Consider the following 27519-nt stretch of genomic DNA (forward strand, 5'->3'; position numbering starts at 1 on the left):
TCTGATTAACTTTTTAATATTAAAAATTATATGTTCTTGAGATAAACCTGCCTTGGTTATAATTTAATATTCTTTTCATACATGATTGAAGGATTTTGGTCAAGATTTTTACATAGATGTTCAGTACTGAAATTGGTCTGTAATTCTTCCTGACTTCATAAAACAATTTTGAGATTATCTCTATTTTACTCTACTTCAGAATAATAATTAGGGTAAAATTGGGCAGCTCATTCCTTCAATATTTGATAGAACTTGACTCTAAAGCTATAAAGCCTTGTTTGGAAAGATTTTTAACCACTGATTCAATTAGTTTCATAATTACAAAACTATTTAGAATTTTTCTTTCAAATCAATTTAGTTAGGTTTTTCTAGATATTTGCACATTGGAGCTAAATTTTCTAAATTGCTGACATGAAGTTAGGTGTGGTGGCACATGCCTGTAATCCCAGCAGCTCAGAAGGCTGAGGCAGGAGGATCCCAAGTTCAAAGCTAGCCTCCCCAAATGTGAAGCACTAAGCAACTCAGTGAGAACCTGTCTCTAAATGAAAATACAAAATAGGGCTTGGGATGTTGCTTAGTGGTCGAGTGCCCCCAGTTCTATCCCCAGTACCCTCCCCCAAAATAAACTTGTTAACATGAATTTGCTTGCAATATCCTCTTTTAATACTTCAGTGTTTGAAGGAGCTTTAGTGATACATCTCTTTTATTTTTCTGGTGTTTACATCTCTTTACCTTTATCACTTCTTTCAGAGGTTTATAATTCACATAGAATAAACTTCTGTCCTTTTTAGATATAGTTTATATTTTATGAATTTCTTTTATTTTTTACTATTTTCTTTTTTATTTAAAAGAGGGACATCTTGAATATTTATTTTAATAATTTTCTAAGTAATTTCTTCAACTCATTATATTTAAAATTTTAGTCTTTTCAATATATAAGTTATAGCTATATTGTTCAATAGAGTTTTACTTAAAAATAATGTCACTTTTCTTTTTCTGTACCATTAGTGCATTAAAAGTCTGTTTAAGTTATGGTCATTGTTATTGACTTAAACTTAAGACATTCATAGAATTTGGTGTGTGTCATTCTAGTTCATACGAGATTATGAGATCAATTTTCTTGCCTGAAATTCTTGCTATTTGTAAAATATATTTTGTGTACTCAAGCAAATTTGTATCAGTATGTTCTTGTGTATAAAGACCTTTATATGAAAATTAATAAGAGCTTATTAATTATTTTGTTCAATATTCTGTATTTTGTCACATGATCTTTGCAGGGTTCTACAATGGATGCTTTATTTTATTTTTTATTTTTATTTTTTTAAATAGAGATAGAGACAGAATTTTTAATATTTATTTTTTAGTTTTCAGTGGACACAACATCTTTGTATGTGGTGCTGAGGATTGAACCCGGGCCGCATGCATGCCAGGCGAGCGCGCTACCGCTTGAGCCACATCCCCAGCCCTACAATGGATGCTTTAAACTATTATTTTAGAGTTTCTAAATATCATGACAGACTTATTTAACTTTACATAATGTTTAATTTTGTATTATATATTTTGATACTGTTATTAGATCTGGAAAAATTATTATTTTCTTTTAAAACCTTTTATTAATATTTAAAAATTATCCTGAATAAATTTTGTCCTCAGTATTCACATAATATTAATATAGCAGAACCAAATTATTTTTCCTTTTCTAGTATTTGCCTGGCTTATCATTTAATATTCCTTTATTTTCAAATGTTCTTTTTCATATATATATATATATTAGTTGTTGATGGACCTTTATTTTATTTTTTTACATGCAGTTCTGAGAATTGTATCCAGTGCTTCACACTTGCTAGGCAAACACTCTGCCACTGAGCCACAACCCAATCCCAAATTTTCTCTTTCTTTATGTAGTATATCTAGCTCTTAAAAATAGCACAAAGCTGGATTTGTTTTCTAATATGGTTTTGCATATTAGAAACTCATTAATATTTCTTATGATTTGTAATATGCTCAAATGTACTTTGATCATCATGGTTTTTGCTTCCTCTTTGTCCCATTATTTGTCCCTTCTCCTTCACCCATCCCTTGCTTTGTATTCAGATGAATTTATTTTTAGTTTGTTTTCCTTATTCTAATTTGGGGGAATATATACACACTGTTTTTATTATTTTAATAATTACTTCTTAAAATTTATCCTTTACTAAAGGCTAAATCTTTACCACTGTCCTTTGCTCCCCATTAACAAAGAATTTTAGAATGTTTTAAAGACAATAGTTATATCTTAAATTACATGTTATTATATGTTTATTCTTTAGTTTTATTTTTTTAAAAAATAGCATCCTAATGAGATATTCTTTTCCATCATCAATGTCTCTTTACATTTGCCTGTGTATTTCCATTTTCCTTACTCATCACATATCTTTGTATCTGAAACCTCCATTCTGGGATTCTATTTCTCTTCTAGCACATTTTTAAAAAGTTTCTTTAGTAATGGTTTCTCATATTTTTATTTATCTATGCTGTCTTTTTGCCCTTGTTCTTGAAAGATAATTTAGTAAGTACACAGTTAAAGATTGATACTTTCTCTCATAAATTTTAAGGTTCCCTGTCTCTGCTCCTTTGGCTTCTGATTTTAATAAGGAAAAATCAGCCTATAGTCTAATGATCTTATTTTTTTAGATTTTCTATCTTTTCTAATAGATTTCCATGTCATATTTTGACTTTGATATTCTGTATTTTACTTACTATGTATGCAATTAATTATGTTGTTTATAATACAGATTAGCAAACCAAATTTAAAGTATATTTAATGCAACATGCATTGTGACATTTCACCTGCTTCAGACTGAAAGTAACCTTTTCGTTAATTTTTTATTTATTTTTTGGTACCAAGGTTTGAACACAGGGGCACTCAATCACTGAGCCACATCCCCAGCCCTTTTATTGTATTTTATGTAGAGACAGGGTTTCACTGAGTTGCTTAGCACCTTGCTTTTGCTGAGGCTGGCATTGAACTCATGATCCTCCTGCCTTAGCCTCCCAAGCTGCTGGGATTACAGACATGTGCCACTGCACCCAGCTGAAAGTAACCTTCTTTTTTTTTTTTTTTTTTAATTTTTTATTGTGGGTTGTTCAAAACATTACAAATTTCTTNTTTTTAGGTCTTTAGGGAATAGACCAAGAAGGGGAATAGCTGGGTCAAATGGTGGATCCATTCCCAGCTTTCCCAGGAATCTCCATACTGCTTTCCAAATTGGCTGCACCAATCTGCAGTCCCGAAAGTAACCTTCTTGATTTCAATTACTTTTTCATTTATAAAACAAATATATATTGAGCATCTCTTTTGTTCGAGGATCTACTATAAATACTAAAAATAGTATGGTGACCAAGAGAGGGAAATTAGGTGCCCTTAAGGAGAGCAATGATAAAGAGATAAAATAGACATCGGAAACAAATTCATGTGAAAATATGTGGTATGGACAAAACATGAAGCATGAAAGGCAGCTAGAGGAGAACTGAGGGAGTGGTATCTCATGAAGGCCTTACTTTCAGGGAGACATTTGACCTGAAGAAAGGCAAGAATAATGCAGAGATTATGGGGGAAGAATATTTCATATAGAGGAGAAAAGCAAATATAGAATCTCTCTTGTAGAGTGGGGAAAAGTTTTGCATGTTCAGTGAGGGGAATGATTCTTTAAGGGGCCAGCAGCACAGCATTACTGAAGGGCCAGGTAAGGATGCATGCACATTACAGACACTGAAATACAGTGTTCACAGCATTCTACACATGTAAGGAACATTACAACCTAAGAGTCTGTTTCTGATAGCTTGGATAATAAGGATAATACTACACTGAGTACTGATTATGCATGAGAAAGCTATATTACCACTTCACCACCAGTTTGTCTTTTTTTTTTTTTAAATGCCATATTGTCATCAGTCCTAAATGGTTTCACAAAGTGTGAAATATTTGTGTTTATTCCAATTTTGACTAAATTCCTAAGCGGAAGGCAATGGATGTTAACTGTGTATGCTAGACAGCTCTTCGACTAATTCATTCAAACAAAGTCAAATAGACCTGCAGTTATCTTACCTAGTCCAGTTCATGTAACAAAAGACAAAAGAACAAAAGCTGTAATTGATGGAAGATTCTTTAAGGGGAATTTAAGTATTTTGGCTATTCCGCTCAGTTCCCTTCATGTGTTTTCCTCCCACCTAAGCCAAATGTGCAGGGGATTGGGGGAGGGGGCTAAGGAAATCACTCCTGTCTGTAAATGCAAGGAGTGGTCTTTCAGTCATTAGTTTGATTATGCTGAGCTACAGAAGTGCACTATCAAGGCAGGGCATGAAGGAGTTCACTAGAGGGCCTCCATGTGTTAGGAGTTCTGGAGCTTATGTAAAGGCCAAGAATGACTGCTTTTGTCACCTGAGAAGTGCAATTGGAGAGCTGGCTGAAAGTGTGCAGGGTGCAGACCCAGGAGAAAGGGGAGAATAGCTGCATGGACACTGACACTGTGGGTAGGCAAGGATATTCCCTCCCCCCCTTGTGGGCCAGTGGACTCTGGAAGGTAGCAACATTTGACTCACCACTTTTGAAAAGATCTCACCACTGTTGTTGTTCAGAATGTGTTGCTTAAGTTCTAATTTTCATCCTGTTGCTGATTTCTACTTTGTGATTAGAAATGATATTCTATAAAATTTCAATATTTTTAAATTTGTTAGGATCAGTTTTGTGGTCTAACATATGATCCATCCTAGATAATTTACTCTGGGTCCCTTAGAAGAATATATATTCTATTTTTGTTGGATGGTATGTTCTATCTATGCCTGCAAGTCTCATTTTATCTACAGTATTGTTAGTCAATTCCGCTGTTTTCTTACTGATTTTTCTGTTTGGATAATGTGTAGTTTATAACCAGGAGCAAAACAATGATACCCACTCTTGTCACTTATTTACACCATAGCACTGGAAGTCCTAGACCGAGCAATTACGATAAAAAAATTACAAAATGTATAGAAGTCCAAAGAATTTTTTAAAATGTCATAACTAATTAAAACAATTTAGTAAATCTTCAGCATAGAAAATCAACATACAAAAATCAGTTGCATTTATGTATACAATGATGAACTATCTGCAAAAGAAATTAAGAAAATAAATTCAACTTGTAATAGAAGCAAAGAGAATAAAACACTTAGGAATAAATATAACTAAAAGGTGAAAGATCTGTAGATTTAAAACTATAAAACACTGATGAAAGAAACTGAAGGATCCACAAATAAGTGGAAAGATAGTACATGTTCATGGATTGGAAAAATGAATACTATTGAACCGTTAATGCAATCCCAAACAATATATAGATTTAATGTAATCTCTATTAAAATTCCAATGGCATTTACAGAAATAGGGAAAAAATTCCTAAAATTTATATAGAGCCATAAGTGATCCTAAATAGTCAAAACAATCTTGGAGCAACAGGAAGAAGGCTGGAGACATGACAGTTCCTGATTTCAAATTATAAGATAAAACTACAATAATCAAAAGTGTATGGTTCTGGCATAAAAACAGACACATAGAAAAATGGAAAAGAATGTAGAGCCCAGCAATAAACTATTGCCTATATGGTTAACTAATTTTCAATAAGGATGCCAAGAACATAAAATTGGGGAAGGTTAGTTTCTTAAAAAATGGTGCTGACAAAACTAGCTATCCACATATAAGAGAATGAAAATGGACCCTTTTCTTATATCATAAACAAAAATGAACTCAATGGATTAAAGCCCTACATGTAAGACCTGAAGTCAAAATTATTTGAAGAAAACAAGGAAAAAGCTTCTCGACACGGGTATTGGCAGTGATTTTTTTTTTTTTTTTTTGGATATGACACCAAAAGCAAGGCAACAAAAGCAAAAATTGGCATGTGGGATACATCAAAATAAAAAGTTTCTGCACAACAAAAGATAAAGTTACCAAAATAAAGGAGAAATCTGTGAGATGTGAAAATATTTACAAGCCATAATTTTGGACAGAAGTTAATTTTCAAAATATATGAACTCACACAACTCAATAGTAAAACAATAATAATGGTAATAATAATAACATGATTAAAAATGGACAAAGGACCCAAATAAATATCTTAAACCCTTCTCAAAAGAAGACATACAGATTATCAACAGATATATGCAAAGGCACTCAATGTCACTAATTGACAGAGATCTGCAAATCTAAAATAAAATGAGATTTGTTAGGATGGCTTTTATTTAAAAGAAAAAGATAATTTTTGGTGAGGAAGAAGAAAAAAAGGATAAGGGAAGTGTGATGCATTATTGGTAGAAATGTAAATTGTTATAACCATTATGGAAAACAAAAAGGATGTTCATCAAAAACTTAAAAATAGGACTTCCATATGATCCAGCAATCTTACCTCCAGATATTTGATCAAAAGAGTTGATATCAGGATCTCAAACAGTTATCTGTACTCTCTTATTCACAATAGCCAAGATACAGAAACAATCTAAATGTCCATAGACAGGTGAATGGATAAAGAATTTGTGGTAATGCAAAAACATACATTGGAGAAAAGATATCTTTTTTAACAAACGGTGCTGGGAAAGATGGTTGTCCATATTTGGAAGAACGAGACGAGATCCATATCTCTTACCCTACACAAAAGTCAACTGAAAATGGATCAAAGACCTAGCTAGAAATTAGACCAGAAACTATACAACTTGTAGAAGAAAACATAGGGTCAACATTCTAACCCATAGGCAAAAGCAATGACTTTCTCAGTAGGAGCCCTTAAACTCACGAAATAATACCAAAAGTTAATAAATGGAATAGAATTAAATTAAAAAGCCTCTGCACAGCAAAGGAAACAATTAAGAATGTGAAGAGATAATGTGCAAAGTGGGAGAAAATCTTTGGTACCCACTCTTCTGATGGAGAATTAATATCTAGAATATTAATAAATAATTTAAAAAAAACACTAAAAACACAACCTATTTAATAAATGGGCAAATAAAATTAACCACTTCCCAAAGAAGAAATACAAATGGCCAACAAATATATGAAAAATATTCAATATTATTAGCAATTAAGTAAGTACAAATCAAAGCTATACTGAGATTTAATCTTACTCTAGTTATAACAGCATTCATTTAGAATACAAATAATAATAAATACTGGAGAGGATGTGAAGAAAAAGGAACATTTTTACACTTTCACACTGTTGTTCCATAGTACAACCATTAGGAAAATCAGTGATGGAGGTTCCTCAAAAGACTAGGAATGGAACTACCATCTGACCCAGCTATACCATTCCTTGATATTTATCCTAAAACATTAATGTCATCATAAACTGTACTGGTACATGTGTACACAATTCACAGTAGTCAAACTAGGAAACCAGCCATGTATTTCATCAATGTGTTTATCAATGAATGAATAGATAAAGAAAATGTGGCATATATGCACATTGGAGTTTTATTCAATATAAAGAAGAAGGAAACTATGTCATTTGCAGGAGAATGGATGGAATGTGAGATCATTGTGTTAAATAAAATAAGCTTAACTCATACAGTCAAAGATTGTGTATTTTCTTTCATAGGTGAAAGCTATCGAGGAAAAAAGAGAAAGGTGGAACAGGGTAAGGGTTGCAATCTCATAAAAATTGAAGGGGGATTAGGAGAGTAGAAGAAAGAAACTATAGAGAAGGAGGATGGGAGGGCAAGGGGAAATACTGGAGACTGATAATAGCCAAAGTATATTGTTATATTCTATGCAGGTATGAACATGTAACAATGAATCTTACCAGTATGTAAAATTATAGTGCAGCAATAAAAATATGGAAAAAAAAAAGAATTAGTGGTAACACACATGAATGTAGACAGACAGACAGACAGACAGACACACACACACACACACACAGGAATATCATTTCACTTTACAAAAATAGAAGGCAACCCTACCATGTGTGACAACATAGATGGACCTAGAGGAAATTATCTCAAGTGAAGTAATACAGATGCAAAAAGAAAAACTACTATATAATCTCACTCATATATGGGATATAAAATAGCCAAACTCATACAAATAGTAGAATGATGATTGCCAGGGGCCAGAAGAGGGGAAAATAGAGAGGTGATGGCACAAAAAGGAACAGCAAGCAAGCATGTGATTTTATTAAACGTACTTGGATAATGCAAGATAATCCTCCCATCTCCTCTTTAATCTTAATCACATCTGCAAAGACTCTTCTGTCCTTTAAAGTAACATTTTTATAGATTCCAGGGATTAGGATATGGGCATCTCTGGGAGACCACATTTTTACCACAACCAGTTGCTCAAAATTCAATTCTTCAACATTATTATTGTCTAGGTGGAAAGCGGTTTAGTAATCCAGTGAGATTTTTGAGAATTAGGTAATTAAATTTATTTTTTAATCAAGGTATAAGTTATATTGATTGGAATGTCCTTTTTGTCAATGATATGGTGTCATTTGATAAATGTCTATGCTTGGGTACTATAAATGTTGTTATATTGTGTTTTAGTTTTCATTAAGTTCAAAATACTTTCTAACTTCCCCTTTGACTTCTTTGACATTTGAGTAAGTTAGAAGTGTGTTGTTTAGTGTCTGACTATTTGGGTATTTGTTTGTTTTTCATCTTGCTTTCTGTAATTCATGTATAATTTAAATCTTCTAGGGTCAGAAAACACTTTGTATGATTTAACTGTTTTTCACATTTACAGAAGTTTATAATTCTGTATATCTCCTACTGCTCTTTTTGTTATTTTCTCTATGTTACACTTTTTATATAATAAATATGCATATTAAATTACCAGTAATTTCTCTTAAATTAGCTGAAAATTTTTAAACAAGTTTAAAAGTGTGTGTATGTGTGTGTGTGTGTGTGTGTGTGTGTGTGTGTGTGTGAAAGAGAGAGAGAGAGAGAGAGAGAGAGAGAGAGATAAAGCAGGGAAGAAAGAGAGATATATACATACAAAATAAAAATTCTAAATGTTATTCATATTAGACCACATATTTAATCTTCTTGGTGCTTGGTATCCATTTAGGCAGATCCAAGCTTCCATCTGGTATCATTTCCTTTCAGTCTGAAGAATTTCCTTCCACATTCCTTGCATTACAGTTCTATTGGCAACAAATTCTCTCATCTTTTGTTTATAAGAAAATGTTTTCCTCAGAATGATATTATCATTTGGTTTAGAATTCTATAATTGGCAGTTATTTAACACTTGGTCTTTCCAATTTATCTACATTTTTCTTTTTTAAAACTTTTTTGATGATGAGCAGTCAGCTGTCATTCATATCATTGATGTCATTAATTTTTTTTCTTGCTATCTTTAAAATATTTTCCCTATTCTTTTTAGAGGTTTTTGAATTAGATACAATTTCTCGGTATTTATTCTGTAGAAGTTTATTGAGCTTCCTGTGCCAGTGGCTTACTATTTTTGACAAAAATTAGAGAACTTTTAATTAATATTCAAACACTTTTTTTTCCTGCCTCATTCTCTATATCCTGTGTTCCTGAGGGTCCTGTTGTGTGTGTATTTGATGACTTCATGCTGTCCCACTGGACACTGATTCTCTGTTCATTATCTTCAGTCTTGCTTTTTTTTCTGTACCCCTGTTTGGATAATTTCTCTTGACTTATCTTTATGTTCATTGTTTCTGTCTTCTTTCCAATCTGCTATAAATTCTATCCAAATAATTTTCACTTCACACATTATACTATCGATATCTAAGATTCCTAATTAGTTCTTCTTTACAGCTTCCATCTCTCTTTTGAAATTTTTGTTCTCTCCATTACACCTATTCTTTCCCATAATAATGGTAAAGTATCTGATAATTCTGAGTCACTTGTGATCTGTTTGTATTACCTTATTTTCCACTTACACATTATTATTATGATTTTTGCTTTTTCCTGTGTCTTGTAACATTTGATTATATGCTTGGCATTGTGTTTAAAAAATAATAAAGGCTAGAAAGGGGCTGTTTCTTTGGAATTTGAGTTTTTAAAAAATTGTGTTCAAACTTCTTCAATGATTTTAAAAAGTCATTCTTGACTATTTTTTTTTTGTCAGGATTAAAGATTTTGCACACCCTTCTTCTGATCAGGTGTGTATTTTCAAAACAAATTCATAGTTGAAAGGATGCTGAAGTTCTTTCCTGTTGCAAATTTTATGTCTCTCACTAATAAAGGACAAATATAACTGATTAGAATGCCATATTAAATTGTTTCTCTATTTGATTCTTCAACTTAAATGAAGGAAAGAACAAATATGTTGCCAATATACTGGCTGCATAGGTACTGTTGAATGGCCACTTTAACATCACAGGAAGGGAGAAACCTTGGCAGTTACATGTCAATCTTGTGGGGAACTGCTTGCTGTCGCTCAGCCTCCTACTTCCTCTTGTACTAGGTGCCTGAATGCTTTCTAAAAACCTGAAAGTCAACTTCTGTGCTGATTTACACCACTGAAAAGTAACAAACAAGGAAACATTTAACAGATCTTAGGTGAAGTAAAAAGCAAGTCTGCCTATTACTGATTTTTTTTTTGCTGGAGACCTGTTACCTATTTGGCCTGCCTGGTATGTTCCCACTGCAACATCCATTTCCCGCTAGGTTTTTATCCTGCCCATCTGCTTTTCTGATGGCTAATATTTCAATTCCTAGTTTGTAGTTTTAACTGCCTGCTCCATGGTAATTGGATATGCCTATATCCAGCCTCTTCATCTGATTCTTGGTTTTGAACTGTCCAGATTTCATTACTCGTCTGTGGTTTAGCTCATACTGACTAAAGTTTGCTGTATCTTACTTAAGATTCTGTGTCTGCCTCCCCTCTAAATCTTGCTGACCTCTTCTCAGTCACTGACACACACTTTACACTTTTAGTCAAAGTCTTAATGATATTTAAAAAAAAATAAATAAATAACTGACATCAGCAAAAATGCTTCCTGTAATAAATTCTAGTCTCAAATTTGGCACATGCTTACAAGGTTTTCTAGTGCTTTGTTTTTGTCCTCACTATTTAAAATATACAACAAACAAATAATATCAAATGGAAAATGTGTTCCAATAATTTATGTTTGTTTTTGGTCTTTTGATAGTGTTAAATTTGATACCTGCTGGTTTATGTGTATTGCAGATGGTCTTGCTTTTTTGTTTCAACTTCTGCAAAAGACATTGTTTTGCTTTTTTTGATACCAGTGTCCAAATTGCACATATCATACATACTCAGAAAACATAAGTATTTTACACTTTTGTAATTTTATATAGCAGTAAATTCAGTGTGTGTGTGTGTGTGTGCGTGCACACACACACGAATTTGCTGTAAAATGAAGTCTGGTCAATTTACTTTGTGTTTTTTTTTGAATAATGCTATTACATATATTAATTATTCACAGTTTCTTTGGTGGAAAATTTTACTGAACTGCATAGTTGTAACTGAATTGATCAACCTGCTTGTTAGCTATTCTCCTTCTAGATCCTGGTCACGGACAATTAGAATTTAAATGCAAAAAAGAAATTCTATAATCAGAATAATGACAATATGGCCAAAGTTAAAATTATTTAACCAAATAACCTAATAGTTACTTTAAAAATTTTTGAAATGTTATAAGTCCAATTGAAAATGTTTGTATGCATAATATGGTATCAAAAATATTACTACTACTATATTGGTTGAAAACAGATATACTATAGAAAGATATGAGTATAATGACAAAAGAGATCTTACTATTCATTGGTATAAATCCTTCTCCCCCAGCATGATCTATGCTCAGGTCTTGGTCATTACTATTATTTTGTAATACTGCCTTTAAAAAAATGTCTATGATTATTTTTCTTTAAAAAAATGATTTCTGGTTCTTAAAAAAAAAGTGAAAGCAAGAACACTTTTGCCCTCATTCCTGTTTTTCTGAAGTTTTTCATACTGAGTCTCTGTTTACATGATAAAAAAAAAAAATACCTGATTTTTTTTTTCTTTTTTGGTCATTGTGGTCCAAAAAGCAGTCATATTTCAAAAAACTCAGCCAATTGAATTGTTGGGCCTTGTGTCAAATGAAACCACTGATTGATAAACTAAACAAATTGCTTTCAGGGGGTTATTATTGCCTTACCAAGATCCACATCCTGATGACTTCCTCCCTCACAACAAAACTTTCTTCATAGTGGATCCGTTGTTATTATTTTCATAAAAGGCTCAACTTAAATTACATGTAATATAAGCAGCATCGGATGCCTCATCTCCTTCCTACCAGGAGCCTGGTTTTTCACGAATCCATTTAGACCCATCTATAGCCACAGCTTTGCCAGGCTCAAGGCTCTGGGCATTATGGACCACAGATGCCAGGCTTCCTAAAAACTTTTCCAGGACTGTCATCAACCGCTTTCTTTCTGGAGTCTTCAGGGAGCGGGGCTGGCAGCTGGGCATAAGCTTTGGAGTCCACCATTCAGTTAAACTGCTAATGTTAGGCTCCTGTTTTCCTGGCTCCCTTGAGCTTCCTCAAAGAAACAAAATGGTATTCCCATATGTCCCTTATTGTTTTCTTGGCAACTCTCCCTACCTCCCTTAACCTCCCAGATTCTAGTATGATTGAGACAATCTTTCTTTGTGAAACATTTTTTCCCTTAGAGGCTGTAGATTAATAGCATTAATTCTAAGGCAACCTTGTCTTTTTAGAAGTTCTTTTTTAAGGCTAAAGTTAATGAGTTTTAGAAGCTAAACTTGTGTATTCCAAAATATTACGCATAGTAGTGAACTACAGTTAAAGACAACCCAAAAGAACTCACCTTAATTTATTAATTTAAATATAAAATTTTAGAAATAGTTCAGATATTGTTAGGAAATGTCTACTGACTAGTGATCCTTTCTTTCTCGTAAAGATTCACAACTATCTACAACCCTTAATAGACAATACATTTCTTTTTACTTCTAAGAAAGGTTTTATTTCAAAGAAATTAAATCTTGGAAAAGATATATTCTACTTTCACCATATTGTTTTCACAATATAAATCATGTGAAACCATTTTTATCATAGAAATTAGTGTAGCTGAAGGGAAAGTATTTGGAATAAGCCAAGAATTTACAGTTATTATCAATAGGGACCTTGAAGGAAGCTGATATAAGACATGTTGAATAAACGATAATCTGTCACATTCATAATGGTCAAATTGATATTGTTGCTTAATTAGTAGCTCATCAACAGCATAGCTCTTCCTGAGCTATTCCTGAAATGTGGAATCTGAGTCAATTGTCAATTGTCACTCAAACTCTTACAAGGTAAACAGAAGTGGGAGAAGTTAAGACAGAAGAAGAGAATATATTTGTCCTTCTCTGCTCCTGAGTTGTGTTCTGATAATCTAAATTCTCCAATCTATTATCAGAGGCTACTAGGAGGGGAAGGTACTGTCCATCCAACTTTCCTGTACAATCTTACCCCAAAATGTAAACATCTAGTGATATCAACAAGGACACTGCATTTAATTTCCTTTGAAAATTTTCAGGTTAAGAATTGAATTTCATACCACTATGATCAGTGTAACTTGCATTGTTTCAGTTGGGGAAGTATAGTCAAATCAAGTTCAAGTGAACTGTCATAGGTGTTCCACCAGGCCCTAGAGAATTTTGATGGACTTTTTCAATGTTACTTGAATAGAGGTGGGGAATTCTTATAACTGAAGGGCTACTGTAGGAAATGAGCAACATTATGCATATTTAAATTCTGTGAACAGATGGGATTACCCACTCTTTTCTACACCAAAAACAGCTAAAAAACTCTAATAAGACCAAGAGATGACACAATCCCTTCAAGTACTGATTTTTAAAAACAAACTTTTAGTATAATTGGAGAACTTTAGGATCTTTATTCAATTAAATCTTTCAAAACCATTATGTCTTTACCATGTTTCTCACTTCTTGACCTCTGTGCTACCTAAGATAAAGAATAAGAAGTTTATTCCAACGGATAATTTTTTAAAACCTGTTAATTGAGAAAATGCATCCTTTATTTCATTATTGTCTTATAGGTAAAGGACTTGTATACATGGAAAATAAATCTATTGAGATGTTGGAAAAGACAACCAAATTGGGGGAACAAAAGTTGTGCCATGCTAGCATAATCATATAAATTTTAGGTTTTGGCTGCTTCCAGCACTTTTTTTAACCAAAATAAAAGGGTACATGCACATATTTGATAACTACATTTAACATTTAATATCAAAGTAGATTAAAATATTCCCAACTATTTTCCTTAAAAAAAAAAATCCTTCAACCTATATATAGATAAGGACTGTTTCTTAAAGTCATCTTCGCAATTGATGATGCATCAATATGAATCTTTTTGGCATAGCTAGGATTTTGGCTTCCAGTGAAATATTTCAACCACATAAAACATTGCATATGAATTTCCAGTTCAGCAAATGCATTGGAAGTAATAATTCAACCATCACATCTTTACTTGGAAATGCATGCTGTAGAATTTTTCCATGTTGTGCTTGGTTTTGTTACATTTGTTTCACTACCCATTTATACTTTGGTACATTTAGAAATATTTTACTAGTGATACTTACAATTGGGAGGAAATTAACGAGCTCTAAATTAGCAGTGCACTAAAAGAGAAAATTTTAAAACAAACTCCCAATCAGCTTCTCTGATATGCTCAATTAATCTTTGGATAGTAGGCAGTTGTGTTATGAAGAAAACATTTTATTCCAGAGGATGGGTTTATCTGATGTTCTTATAGCTTTCCAAAAGAGAGAGACATGTTTTAAAAAATTTAAGTAAGAATATAATATTTGATCATCATAATTTATATATATTTATATTACATATAACTATTTCTAAAAAAGAGAGATACATTTTTAAAAAATTTAAGTAAGAATATAATATTTAATCATCATAATTTATATATATATATATATATATATTTTACATATAAATAAATATTTCTAAAAAAGAAAACCAATCATTTCATCTCTTGTTGTCAGTTCATAAAGGTCAAATAGGCTTTCTATTCTCTGTACTGTTATCCTTTTATCCAGAGTAATTAAATAAAAATTAGTAAGTAACTAATGGGATGGCTGGATATTTTAGGTAGTGTTAGTTTAAGCTCTAGTTCCCTTGTTTTTCTTAAAGTTTGTACAAGTCATCTTTGCTTTTCTGTTTTAGATTCTGTGTTTATAGTTGATTCTGGTACATAATGTGCTCTTACTATGTCACTCTCAGTGTGATTAGACCCTTGTTTTCTTTGATTTTGAAACCTAGCCTGTACTGTTCAGGTTGGAATTAGTAATGGAACCATGGAAATTCATCCATCATTCATAATGGCTATGGACGTGGGATGTGCATCTCTTCTGCCCAACCTTATGAACACAAGTGAAATGGTTAGATAATTTTCACATTCTGAATTTTCTGTACCCATAATGACCATGGATAAACTCAGCTTATGTGGAGTCAAAAACTGAATGTTTAAAGTGGTTTCAGTACTTTGTTTACTGTCTTCCTTTTATTTGCCTAGGGAAATTTTCACTGTGTATATAAGGAATAAAAGAACAAATTTGACATTTGGATAAATTTTCCCAGAAAAAATGTAAATTTTATCAGTTATAAAAATAGGCTAATCTAAAATGATTAGATTCCTTTTCCTCAAATCCTTATATGTGGGCAGTATCATAGATTTATTTTTTCCTGGATGTCACATAGATTATATAGGGTAATCTAATATTCTACTGTATTTCCCCACATGGTGACACCAAAGAACACATCATTTCTTCCCTTTAAACCAAAGAGAAACATCAATATGCTAATCTAAACAATAAAGTGGGGATGGGAGCACATTCAGTACTTGAAACATTGTTAATGTTGATAATGTTAAAATACTTTTGAAGCTCTGTGATTGGTCATGCTCATGACTGGAGCAAATATAAAACTGAACAGGAGTAAATCAGATTATTGAAACAAAAAATATATTGCCATAAATTTCATATAAGTCCATAAAAAGTACTTTAATATGCATTTACTTATATTAATTACTTGGTCATCATAAACTTGAATAAAATATAAATCAAAGAGATTTACAATGGGTAAAGTAGAAAAGAAACAAAATTGTATTGAATAATATGGCATTTCTAGGTTTTATACTATAATCTGCAATGTTCACAAATTAAAAGGGAAGAAGTATAAGTAAGTATACTGTATGTTCTCCAAAGTTTGTGAGAACAGACTTTATATACAAAATAAAAATCATTACCTATTATCATTAGTATTTATGACAAAATCATAAACCAAGTCACTAAATCTTTTATTGTACATTATGCACATTTTCTTATAATTGTATTTTTTGAAAGGGTAGTACATTATTGTTACTTTAAAATGAGTAAAATTAAGTATTACAAAGATTCATTGAAAGATATCAATTGATGCAACTTGGGAGGATGAGGCAGGAGGATGGTAATTTCAAAGCCAGCCTGGCAACTTAGTAAGACCCAGCTCAAAATAAAAATGAAAGGCTAGGGATGTAGCTCAGTGGTAAGCTGGCCCTGGGTTCAATCCCCAGCACCAAAAAAAGAAAGAAAAAATAGTAATTGAAGAAATATGTGTGCTTCAGCCAAGGAAAAACCTGGTTGATGTGGTATGAATACAACAAATCTTTGTACCAGACATTAAGGGGTACAGAAAAATACTAAACACGTTCCCTGTCAAAAGATCAGAATCCGATTTGAGAGATATTTCTGTAAGAATAATATCTTTATTTTAAAGGATGTCAGGCCTCTTTCTATTTATAAAGTGCAAAGTATTTTATGTATTTCTGAGAAAGAAGGTACTCTCAAGTCTAATAAGTGATTTCCTACAAATAACTGGGTTGCAAAAATGTGAACCTTTGCAAGACTAAAGAACCAGTCTGGCCAAGGCCAGACTGGAGAAATGGACAGCAGGAAAAGAAAAAAGTTTAGCATAGAATCTATTCACAAATTTAGTTTTATCATTCTTTACTGGACAACTGCTATCTGCTGGGTACTGTGTAAATGTAGAAAATAAAATAGTAAGGAAAAAAGAAATGCTTTGGTGAATGAGGTTGTGATCATACTCATCACAATAATGAAAACAAATGAATCAAACAATTAATCTTATAGGTACATCATTACAAATGTAGATGAGTTCTCAGAAGAAGTATTTGGCAGGTCTCTGAGTATCTTCATTCATTCATGCTCCTAAAACAAAATACCACAGACTGTGTAATTTGTTTTGTTTTTTTTTTTAAAATGTGTTCTCTCATAGTTCTGGAGACTTGGAAGCCCACAATCAAGATGGTGGCAATTTGGATTGTCTAGTGAGGTTTGTCCTTTGCTTCCAATATGGTACCAGAGGAGGGCGTTGGAGGGAGAAAGGGACAAACCGAAAGTATGCTGAGGAATTAATGTGCCTCACTCAAATCCAGACATTGAACACTTAGTTCCTAGTATGTCTGTTTGGAATAGGACCTGTAAGGAGATGATAAAGGTTACTTAAGATCAGAAGGACCTTAATAAGGTCCAGTGCCCTTATGTAAGGTGGAGGAGACAGAAGAGTGTTCTTTCTCTGAGTGCTCTGAGGAAAGGCCATGTAAGGACTGCAGTGAGAAGATGGTTATCTTCAACTAGGTAAGGAGCCCTCACCAGTCCAACCTTGCTAAGCATGGACCCAGAATTTTCAGCCTCTAGAAAGGGAGAAATGAACTTGTGTTGTTTGAGCCACCCAGACTGTGGTATTTTGTTATGGCAGCCTGAGTAGACTAATAGACCAGGGGGATGTTAGGGAGAAAGGGACAAAGTAACAGAGTACAGAAGGTTAGTGAATATAATCGTGGAACCGAAGTCCAAACCAGATAAGGAAGAAATTGCACACGGTGGTGGGATGAATGGTGTATGGCAAAAATTAAATAAGGTCAATGGGTTGGAAGTCCCAGTGCATCTGAGGTTTTCATTGGAAAGACATGATAGTGAGCGATTAGTATGTTTGGCACTGAAATTATGAAGGTAAAGTTTTTATTGGTAATGACAGTGTCTAGGAGTATGACTACAAACAGAAAACCAATTTATAAAAGGTAAGGAGAAAATCTGCTTGAGTGGATTTTCTGTGTGGATATTGAAATCAATAGCAATAATTACTGAAGGAATGATGGAAAGAAAGGTAGAAATTTAAAAGTTAGAATATTCAAGGAACAGGCACATATATGAGTACATCAATTTAAGTAATAAAATCTATAGGGATTGTTTATGAGAGAAAATGAGATGAAGAAAGATTATGGAGAAGGAACCACTAAAGACAATTAACTTTATTGGTCTCTAACTGATCCAATGACAAATCATGATATCATTGCTTGTTAGAGTCTGTAAACAAGTCAAGATGGAGCCTGGCATTTTGCGAGAGGGAGTGGTTTGTGAACTAAAGCCAAGGAGCCATTAAGTGTGGAGATTCCTTATTGGTTGATTGCTGTATTGAGTTTATGTTAATTAAGATAAGCTGTGTGGAATGTATATATACCCCTCCTGTCCTACAATAAATGACTCCCACTCCTGCTGTATCAATGTACACAAGTTGCTTGTCACCCCCCGGTTATTTTGCTGCAGCCGGACTGCGGCAATTGCTAAAATTAAATAAGGCTGGAGATCAAGGTTTGATTTTGAATATATTGAATTTGAAATGACCATGAGATATCCAAATGAAGATATTAAGTATGTGGGCTAATATGATGGTCTGTGCTCAGAGGAAAATTCATCCTGGAAACATAAATCCATGGAATATCTTATAATGGGTAGCCACTGAATTCATCCATTTATCTATTCTAAAATTGTAGAAGCCTAAGATTTGGCCTTGAATAACATCAATAACTGATGAATAGAAGACTTATTAGGAAGTAAAAAGAGAGGTAAGAAAAGTAAGAGAGAGTGAAATCAAGAAGCCACAGGAATAATCTTTAATAAATGAAAAAGTAGCCAGTAGGGTTGAAATTTAATGAGGGGCTAGTAGATTGAGAGTAAAGTTATTGGATTCATTGACACACTTGTAAGAGCTTCTTTAGTGATGTAGTTGGTTGATTGAGGCAGAGATTAGGAGAAGGAGAGATGAAACAGGATAAATTATCTGTACCAGAATTGTGGCTGTTAAAAGAAGAAAAGAAGTGTGGAAAGTGGTGGAATTGATGAGATTTAGGATGCATGTGTGTATCTATCTGTCTATACTCCAAAATGGTAGAAGCCTGAGCCTATTTGAATCGCAGTGAAGGCCATTTAATAGGGAGGGAAATTTTAATATAAATTTAACATGTGGATGAAAGAAGGTGGATAAATGAGAGTAGGAGAGGATGGGATCCAAACTGCAGGTGGTGAGACTAACATCTCCTCTAGAGCAGCAGGGCACAAGGGACCTGCAGTGCCTTAGCCAGCACTCTCTCCGTCATCTTATTGTGTTCTATCTTCTCTTTCCCTGAGTACTTAATCTTTTGTTGTTGTTTTACAATAATGTGTTCTGGGAGTGGATGAAGTGGGTTTTATGATCTCAAAGCAACAGTGAGAAACAGAAGAACTCCATCTCTGCCTATTACTGCAAGCTGGTCTGGGAGGTTTTGGAGAAAAGCACCACAGTGAGCAGACTGCAGGAGAGGCAGCCCTAGCAGGTTTCTAGGAAAAGTGGTGCATGCAGAGAATAGCTGGAGGGTGTAGGGGATTGGATGTTCCTAGGGGCACAATAGAAGATTTGAGTAGCTGCTGATGACTAAGAAAAGGTTTATTGAGATTGGGAAGGAGATAATTTTTAACCTAAAATCAAGCAGTTTAGAAGTAGTTTAGCAGAATGGTGGCAGTCACAGCAGAAGACTGTAAGTGAAAGGCGGACTTCTGTTCAAGGAATGACTGAAAGGGAAAGTGGGGGTGCGGTTCAAATTCCCTCTCTCATTTTTTCTTCTATAACTCAGCTAATGACCTATGTAATTTCATTTTTATATTTTTTTTCTCAACATGAACTTTACTTGGATTGACTTCCTGTACATAATGCTTTCTTAAGCTTCTTTCTTCTTTGAATGCTGGCATTTACTCTGTCCAGAATGTCCTTTAAAAATCCATTTCTATCTATGTGAATACAACTCTTGTGGTATGACCCATTAACATCTACCTCTCAGGTTTCTCTTTGGTTTTTAGTTTTCTCTTTGAAATAACACATAATTTTTGTAAAACCATTTGGAAAATATATGAAATCATCACGAAAAATAAAATCACATCTATTACCTTAGCTTCAGAGATATCATTGTGTATATTGCTGACCCTAATACTTTTTGAATTAANCTCTCTCTCTCTCTCTCTCTCTCTCTCTCTCTCTCTCTCTCTCTCTCTCTCTCTCATATTCTGTACCTCTGCACTACATACACCCTAGTCCTTTTTATTTTGAAACAGGTCTTGCTAGTTTCTTAGGCTGGCCTCAAACTTGTAATCTTGCCTCACAAGATTTCCAATCAGCTTGTTATCTTATGTCTTAGTCCATTATCTGCTACTATAACAAAATAACACAGATAGGGTAATGGATAAACAATAGAAGTTTATTTGACTTACTGTTCTGGAGGCTAGGAAGCCTCAGAGCCCAGCATCAGCATCTTGTGATGTCTTTTCATACTTAGTCATAACATGGCAAAAGAGAAGCAACACACGTAAGATACAGGAAATTCTGGCCAAATTCATTCTTTTCATCAGGAACCCAATACTTCACTAACTAATGCACTCCCACATGAGTACAGAGCCCTCAAGACCAATTTACCTCTTAATACAGTTACACTAGGGATCAGTTCCCAGTGCATAACTTTTAGGACACAGATTCAAGCATAGCAATTCCTAATTTGCTTCTGAGATTGTCATTATATACACACACCAAAATATATAGCAAATCAACTTATTGTTAATCACTGTAACGAAAAATTGTATGTATATTTAAAGACCTAGGGCATAGATGGTTTTCTCAATACTTTCATGCTTACAGTTAAAAATTTGGGGAAAAAAATCCCTTGGGTATATTAAAATTATTTCAAAAGTTTAAAGATTATGTATTAAAGAAATATTCTCTTTTGAGCATGTTACTTAAGTCATAGTTAAGTGAAAGGTGTTGTGAACCATGTGATGAATGATTATTTTTCACAACAGACAACCAAGTTTTCTGAGCACACTGGCTTTGCAAGGATTTATAGTTCCCTGCCTTCATGCTGGAGTTACTTCAGCTTCCCGTGATGCATTCCAACTAATCTGTAGGTTAAGGCATTCCTTGATCATGGATAGATCCGATTGCTACTCAGCCCTGGAATTCTTTATAAAATTCCAGAACTTGGGCTAGAAATTGACTTAGGGAATCCAATAAAGTTGCAAGTCTTGGCAGTCATCCAAGCTAAATTTATAGACTGGAAGAGATATGGGCTTTCCATTGTTCTCTTTTTCACCTTTGTGAGGTTTCTTTTATGTCTATGTGAGTGTGTGAGTGTAAATTTATCATTTTGCTGACATCGAAGTGGAAATAATCATTGAGGGAATCTAGCTAAAAATTTTTCACTTTGGATCTTCTCAGGTCTTTCCAAACGTTGACCTAAAGTTGCACCAAGAGTGAATTTCTTCTCCCTTTGTAGGATGTTGATGTCATGAAAGAAGTTGTTCTTGAAAATGAATCATGCAGATATAATAGCTGACATGCATGTCTGCCAGCTAGGTATAGCTCCCAAGTTTCTGTTCTTCCCCTGGCTCTGTGGGAGCCTTCTTTTTGAGACATGATCTGAGAAAGTGTGATCATATGTATTGTTTCTATCCATTCTGCAATATGGTAATAGGGTCAAGAAAACAAGATCAGGAGCATCTAAGAGTCAGTATTTTAAGTGTGTACCTAATGTTCTGTAGGGTGTAGAGATCCAAGCAAGCCCCTCATATCTGGCTACTGAAAACCTGTCTTATTCTTACAGAATGGGTTTGCTGTTGTGCGGCCCCCAGGCCATCACGCTGAAGAATCTGCAGCCATGTAAGTACCAGGAACTGTTGCCCATCTCCAAGCGCCACAGTTCCTGGCGGTCACCTGCCCCATGCGTGTTTCTGAAGCCTCTAATTGTTAGCAGATGGACTGAAAAATCTTGCGAGGTACTCCCAGAAGCAGATTTATGGCTTCAGAGATCATATAGCATTTTAAAAAATGTTCTGAACATTATTTATAATGGTTTTCCTAGATGATTTGCTTTCTTATTTCTCTGTTCTTCTCTATTCCACAGGGGGTTCTGCTTTTTTAATTCAGTTGCAATTACCGCCAAATACTTGAGAGACCAACTAAATATAAGCAAGATATTGATTGTAGATCTGGTATGTATTCCTGGCCAGTGCTGTGTTTCCAGCGACTCTAGATAAAAGGAAGTGGATTTGTATTTCTCTGTTAGGTTGTCTTGCTTTTAGCACTTGCAAACAACTGAAGGGTGTGTTTCCTTTGAATGTGGAAACTCATTAAATTCAGGATTGCAGTTCTGAAACCATAAACATTCACGTTTTACTTTCATGGTGTTAACTGCAATTTAATGAGAAGAAGGCGCAGATCAGGGCAACTTTTATGATCCTTAAATGAATTGATACTTCCACAGTTAAAATAACCCAACAGAACCTGAATTTACTTTTCCCTACAGAATATAGACTTTAAATAGTCAGATGTGCTGGAAAGAATGCTGTTGCTTTGGTAACCAATTGGCCACTTCCCCTGGTTAGCAATCATTGTCGCTTGTTGTGCAACAGTGGTATTATTAAAACAAGTCAGCATGTCATTTTTTTCTGAAAAGATCTCGGATCTCAGATGCCAGTTTGAGATGACTCCCTGCAGGAACTCTGAATGATTAAAAGTCAGAGGCATTAACTTAGTCTTGCATTTCAACCTGATGCATTCTTACACAATAGTTATAATTTGTTTAACAAATGGTTTGTTTAAATGCAGATGACACTTGGCATGTTGTCTAAAGTATATTCATGAATAATGAGCTGGAGATCTGCCCCATACAAAAAAGGACCAATCCAGGAAAGGGCGAAAGAAGGCTGAATGGTGATTTATGAGCCCCGTTTTCGGTTTGCCTCCAGTTCACGAGGAGGTGTAATAGGTTGTCTGACAAGGCATAGACAGGAAATGAACCCTGGCATCCAAACCGAACCTGCTACATCTGCACTTAATTAATTTTTGCAGGTGATAAAAGATTTAAAGGCAAAATATGTTAAAGGTTTTTTTTGAAGTGCAAGGCTTAATAGTCTAAATCTTGTTCATATCTGCACTCATAATTAAATCTTATTGGAAGTCGTGGCCTCACCCTCCAGCCCTCTGATTTAGTTAAACAGGCACACCAAAGGGTTGAGAGAGCACAAACAAAGCCATGTGAAGAAATACTTAGTTAAGTTAAAATGAAGATAAAAGGAATGGAAGATAGATAACCATTTCTAGTGCTTGGTTGGAATGGATGTTTTTCACACTCACTATTGTATCCCTCCTGTGTACAGTTTTGTGCAAAGAATATTGAAGCCTAGCTTTCCATGCATTTTCCAAACATGCATACGTTTTAGTGTAGGTCACAGTTCCCCATTAAAAAATGTGCTGAAGACCTAGATATACTACAGCAGCAAGGTCTTAAAATTTTTGCAAAAATAAAGACATACCATATTCATACAAAAAGGACATTTTAAGTAATTTATGACTAATTTTGTATGAATTATAGGATATTACATTTGAAGAAATTAGTATGCTCTTGGTACTGTAAATTCTATGCTAGAAAGATAGACCAGAAATGGAAAAAGAGGATAGTAGATGAAGACCAAAGATTGTGCAAAAAGAAAAATAAATAAAATTGCTAAGCTTTCTAAATTTGTCCACATTATGTGGCAAGATGATTGGTCAGCTATTCATCCTATTCTTAAGAGTCTTTCAGTGATTACTTTCTGAAAAATTTTTGTTATCATTTTATGGTTCTATGAAGATAATAAATGTTTAGGGTCCCTTTTGAAAGCACATTTGTGATATCCATTCAAAAACAATGGATTGTAATCTAAATGCCTATCTTATGATAGATGGATATTTTGTACTTCAGAGGATTTACATGTAAAGTTTTGTTTTTGTACATTAACACAGGAATAAAAGACTTCTGGAGATAATCTGATACAATTTATAAAATAATTTATTTGGTAGCTCCAAGTAGTTTCCTGTGAGCTTGCTGGCCTTTGATTATGAATTTGCTCCATTATCCAATCATAAAGGATGCTGATTTCCCAATAGGCTGTATCAGACGAGAAGTTTTTGTTTCAAATTCTCTAAATGTATGAAGTTCTGTCCAAAGGGTTGCCTCTGAGCTCACCACCAGCCCCCATATTCTTACTTTCAAGTCTTCCAAATTCTGCAGCTGCAGGGCTACTTTGAGGAAATTCCTGTTTCTTCCAGCTGTGGAGAAGGAAGTTTTAAAGTGCCACGTGGCTCTGAGACATCCGTTCTCTCTGGCTGACAGGTCTATTCTGTGAGTTTGCAAAGGAGACAGGGTGAAGGTTCTCCAGTGGTGGAAAAGCCTCATTCCTGCACATCCAGAGTCATTAACGTTGGCTGGTGGGTGTAAACTAGCTCCACACATTCTAGGGCCAACAAAAAGTGGAGCTACTCCATTGTACAACAGCTAGTCTGGGGCTTTTCATGTGCCTAGTAAATACAGAACCAGAGTTCTTAATTCACTTCCTATCTTGGGTCACAGCCAAATTCAAATGCATTGAGCATTGTGGGAAGATATGATTCTAGTTGGTGGGTGAAGGTCATTCATTCCATTTCTCCTTAGAGTCTAAAAACATTCACTCTGTGGAGAGGGAGCAGGTGTAACAGTCTTTTAACACACTCGAGACCGGCCATTGTGTTCAGGCTATATCCTAGAGGTAGATTTGTCTGCACGACTCATGTAGCTTTTGGGCAATGTGACTTTTAATTAGAAAATAGTACTTATTAGATTTTCTTCTTCTTTTTTTTTTTTTTGAAAGAATAGCTACTACAAATGTACTTAGATTTGGGGAAATTCCTTTTTTGTTCAAGTACATTTAGACCTTTGTCACAAGTCCTTGTACTAAATAATTTTGAGTGATAACATTAGCTGGTAGAATATGTGATGTATTCAAAGTTATTTTGACATAAAATTGAAAACATATTGGTTCTAACTTCTTATGCAGAATCCATTTTTACAGTATACTTTTTTAACCAGAGATAAGTTTTTGCATTTCCCAGCAGATCTGAGAGGCATGGTTTATTTTAAGGCTTTTAATGATTCAATTTATTTCATTTATATAATAATTTTTCAGAAGCACCAATAATTTTCCTACCTTAGTCTATATATAGTATATACTTGTTGTTATGAAGAAACAGGTCTCAGATTATTTTGAGTATATGTATGCATGTGGTTTTTATGAATACTTTATAGCAATAAAAACTGAAAAACTGAAAAAATAAAGACATCTTAAAAGTTATACTGTAAGTTGTTATGCAAAACAAAAAACATACTTGGATTTAACTTTATTCTCTAAATACTTAATGACTATGATACAGAATCATGGATTTCTCAAACAGTAGAATGGGTCTGTGTATTTCAATGAAGAATGTTAGTTCAAACCTTTATTATACTGTGAACAAGATTGTATTTCTTTAGAAGAGTATGGACTAATAAGTACCCAAATATTTTTCAAGAAAAAATAATTTTATATCTCAAATTATCATTTTATTTGACCTTTTAAAAATAAATTTGTTCAATGTTCCTAGAGAAACAAGAGCAATCAAAGCAATATTTTTCTGATTTGCCAATTGCATATACATTTACAACCCTAAATATTATTGTTGTATTAAGGAAATGGAAACATCTTTTCACTTATTTTTTAAGGTTTTTTTGGTCCATTCTCTAGATATTTAGTAGCAAACACAAAAGTCGTTGTGGGTTAAATTGTTTCATTTTTGTTCCCATGAAGGAAATAATTTTGCTATCTCTTCCTTTTCTTTGAATATTTAGAAATCCAGGAATTAATATATTTTCAGTAAGTTACGTTTTCCCCCTGATGTATGTGTCTTTGGCTGAAATAAGTTTCTGAGATGATCCATATCTTCCCTAATGTTATGATTTCTTAGTTAATTTGGGGTAGGCATGCTATACAAAAGGTGGAAAGAATCATTGTATGTCTACTGCATGGACAACAGGCTTAGTGTAGGTTTTCAGAAAATACCAAAAGGAGGCTTTGGTAGTGTCTAGTGAAGCAGTTCCAGGCTAGAGGATGGAGTGGAGACAAGTTAAATAAATCTCAATAATGAGAAATAATGTCCAATGACTTCACCTTTCAAATTTGCTAAGAGGACCAAAGAGATAATGGATCTGAATTTAACTGTGATAATTAAGAATTTTTCATTTAGAGTAAGAAATGAATTCAAGACCTAGTCTTCCAGCTTACTCTCTATATCGTCTTAGTAAATTACTGAAACTCTCTGTCATTTTTCTTATTCTTAAAATTAGGGCTAATATCACATACACCATAATAATAAATAATTCATGCAACGTATTTAGTATAGTGCCTAACTTGAAAATTATTTGAATTATTTTTTAAAAATAGTGTGATTCTTACTAATGTAAAACATGTAGTTGCAAATTATCAAAACTTTTATAACAGAACCAGAAATTATATACTTTATAAGTTAATAACATAGCAATAATATTTGCCTGAAACCTTATTGTATAGATTATCAACATTTAAGAGTGTTCCATTTTATTTTTGTTCCAAAGATAGTAAGCATTTAACTGTAGTTCTTAATACCTGTAAAGACATTAAAGACCCTTTTTTTAAAAATGCTGTGTTTTATTTTGCATTCTTATATTAATTCTGAACCTGTTTATATTAAAACAACAACAACAAAAAAGAACTATCAAGTTTGGAGCCATTATCATATGCAAATATCTGAAGAATGTTTCATTCATTTTAATGAAACAGGCTTTTGTTTTTATTTTTTTAGTTTGGAAGGGGGAGTAGTGTGGAAACAGAAAAGAAAAAAAAAAAGATCAGGAGGAAAGCTGGGAAGAGAGCCATGATATAATATTAAAATTAAGCAGATTAGACAAGATTGCACAAAGCCCCATCCCATCTTTCTGCTTCAGCCCAAATGATTTAAGAGCTAATGAGCTCATACTCCCTGTGTCTTCGACTCTTGCCGTCACAATTTTACCAAAATGAAGTATGAAGTCCTTTTTGCATCTGGCACTTCTTTTGAAGTGATTCTAACTGCTGAGGGATTGCTAACCGAACTGAATGCTTCAAGAAAGCCAATTTATTCAGCTGGTTGCAAAGCCTTTGACCTTAATGGTGGGACTTGGCAAATCAATGCATACACGTATGTTTAGTGTTCTGTCAAGAATTGCGAAAATGCTCTGTAAGCCATAGATCCTTCTGCAAAATACTAGTTTGTAGTTTAAACATTAGTCTTTTTTTTCA

At 33.7% G+C, this 27519-nt stretch overlaps 1 protein-coding gene across 19 annotated transcripts in view; it reads left to right on the forward strand.

Annotated features, from left to right (window-relative positions):
- Positions 1-27519, forward strand: part of Hdac9 (histone deacetylase 9) — an 863294-nt gene that overhangs the window by 665408 nt on the left and 170367 nt on the right. For all 19 annotated transcript variants that reach the window (XM_048799672.1, XM_048799670.1, XM_048799674.1 and 16 more), the window contains 2 exons: positions 21978-22033; positions 22278-22365. In XM_048799672.1, coding sequence (XP_048655629.1) covers positions 21978-22033; positions 22278-22365 — 144 coding nt within the window. The remainder of the gene's footprint in view (positions 1-21977; positions 22034-22277; positions 22366-27519) is intronic.

This window comes from Marmota marmota, unplaced genomic scaffold, assembly GCF_001458135.2.
Source record: "Marmota marmota marmota unplaced genomic scaffold, marMar, whole genome shotgun sequence".
NCBI classification, from domain to species: Eukaryota; Metazoa; Chordata; class Mammalia; order Rodentia; family Sciuridae; genus Marmota; species Marmota marmota.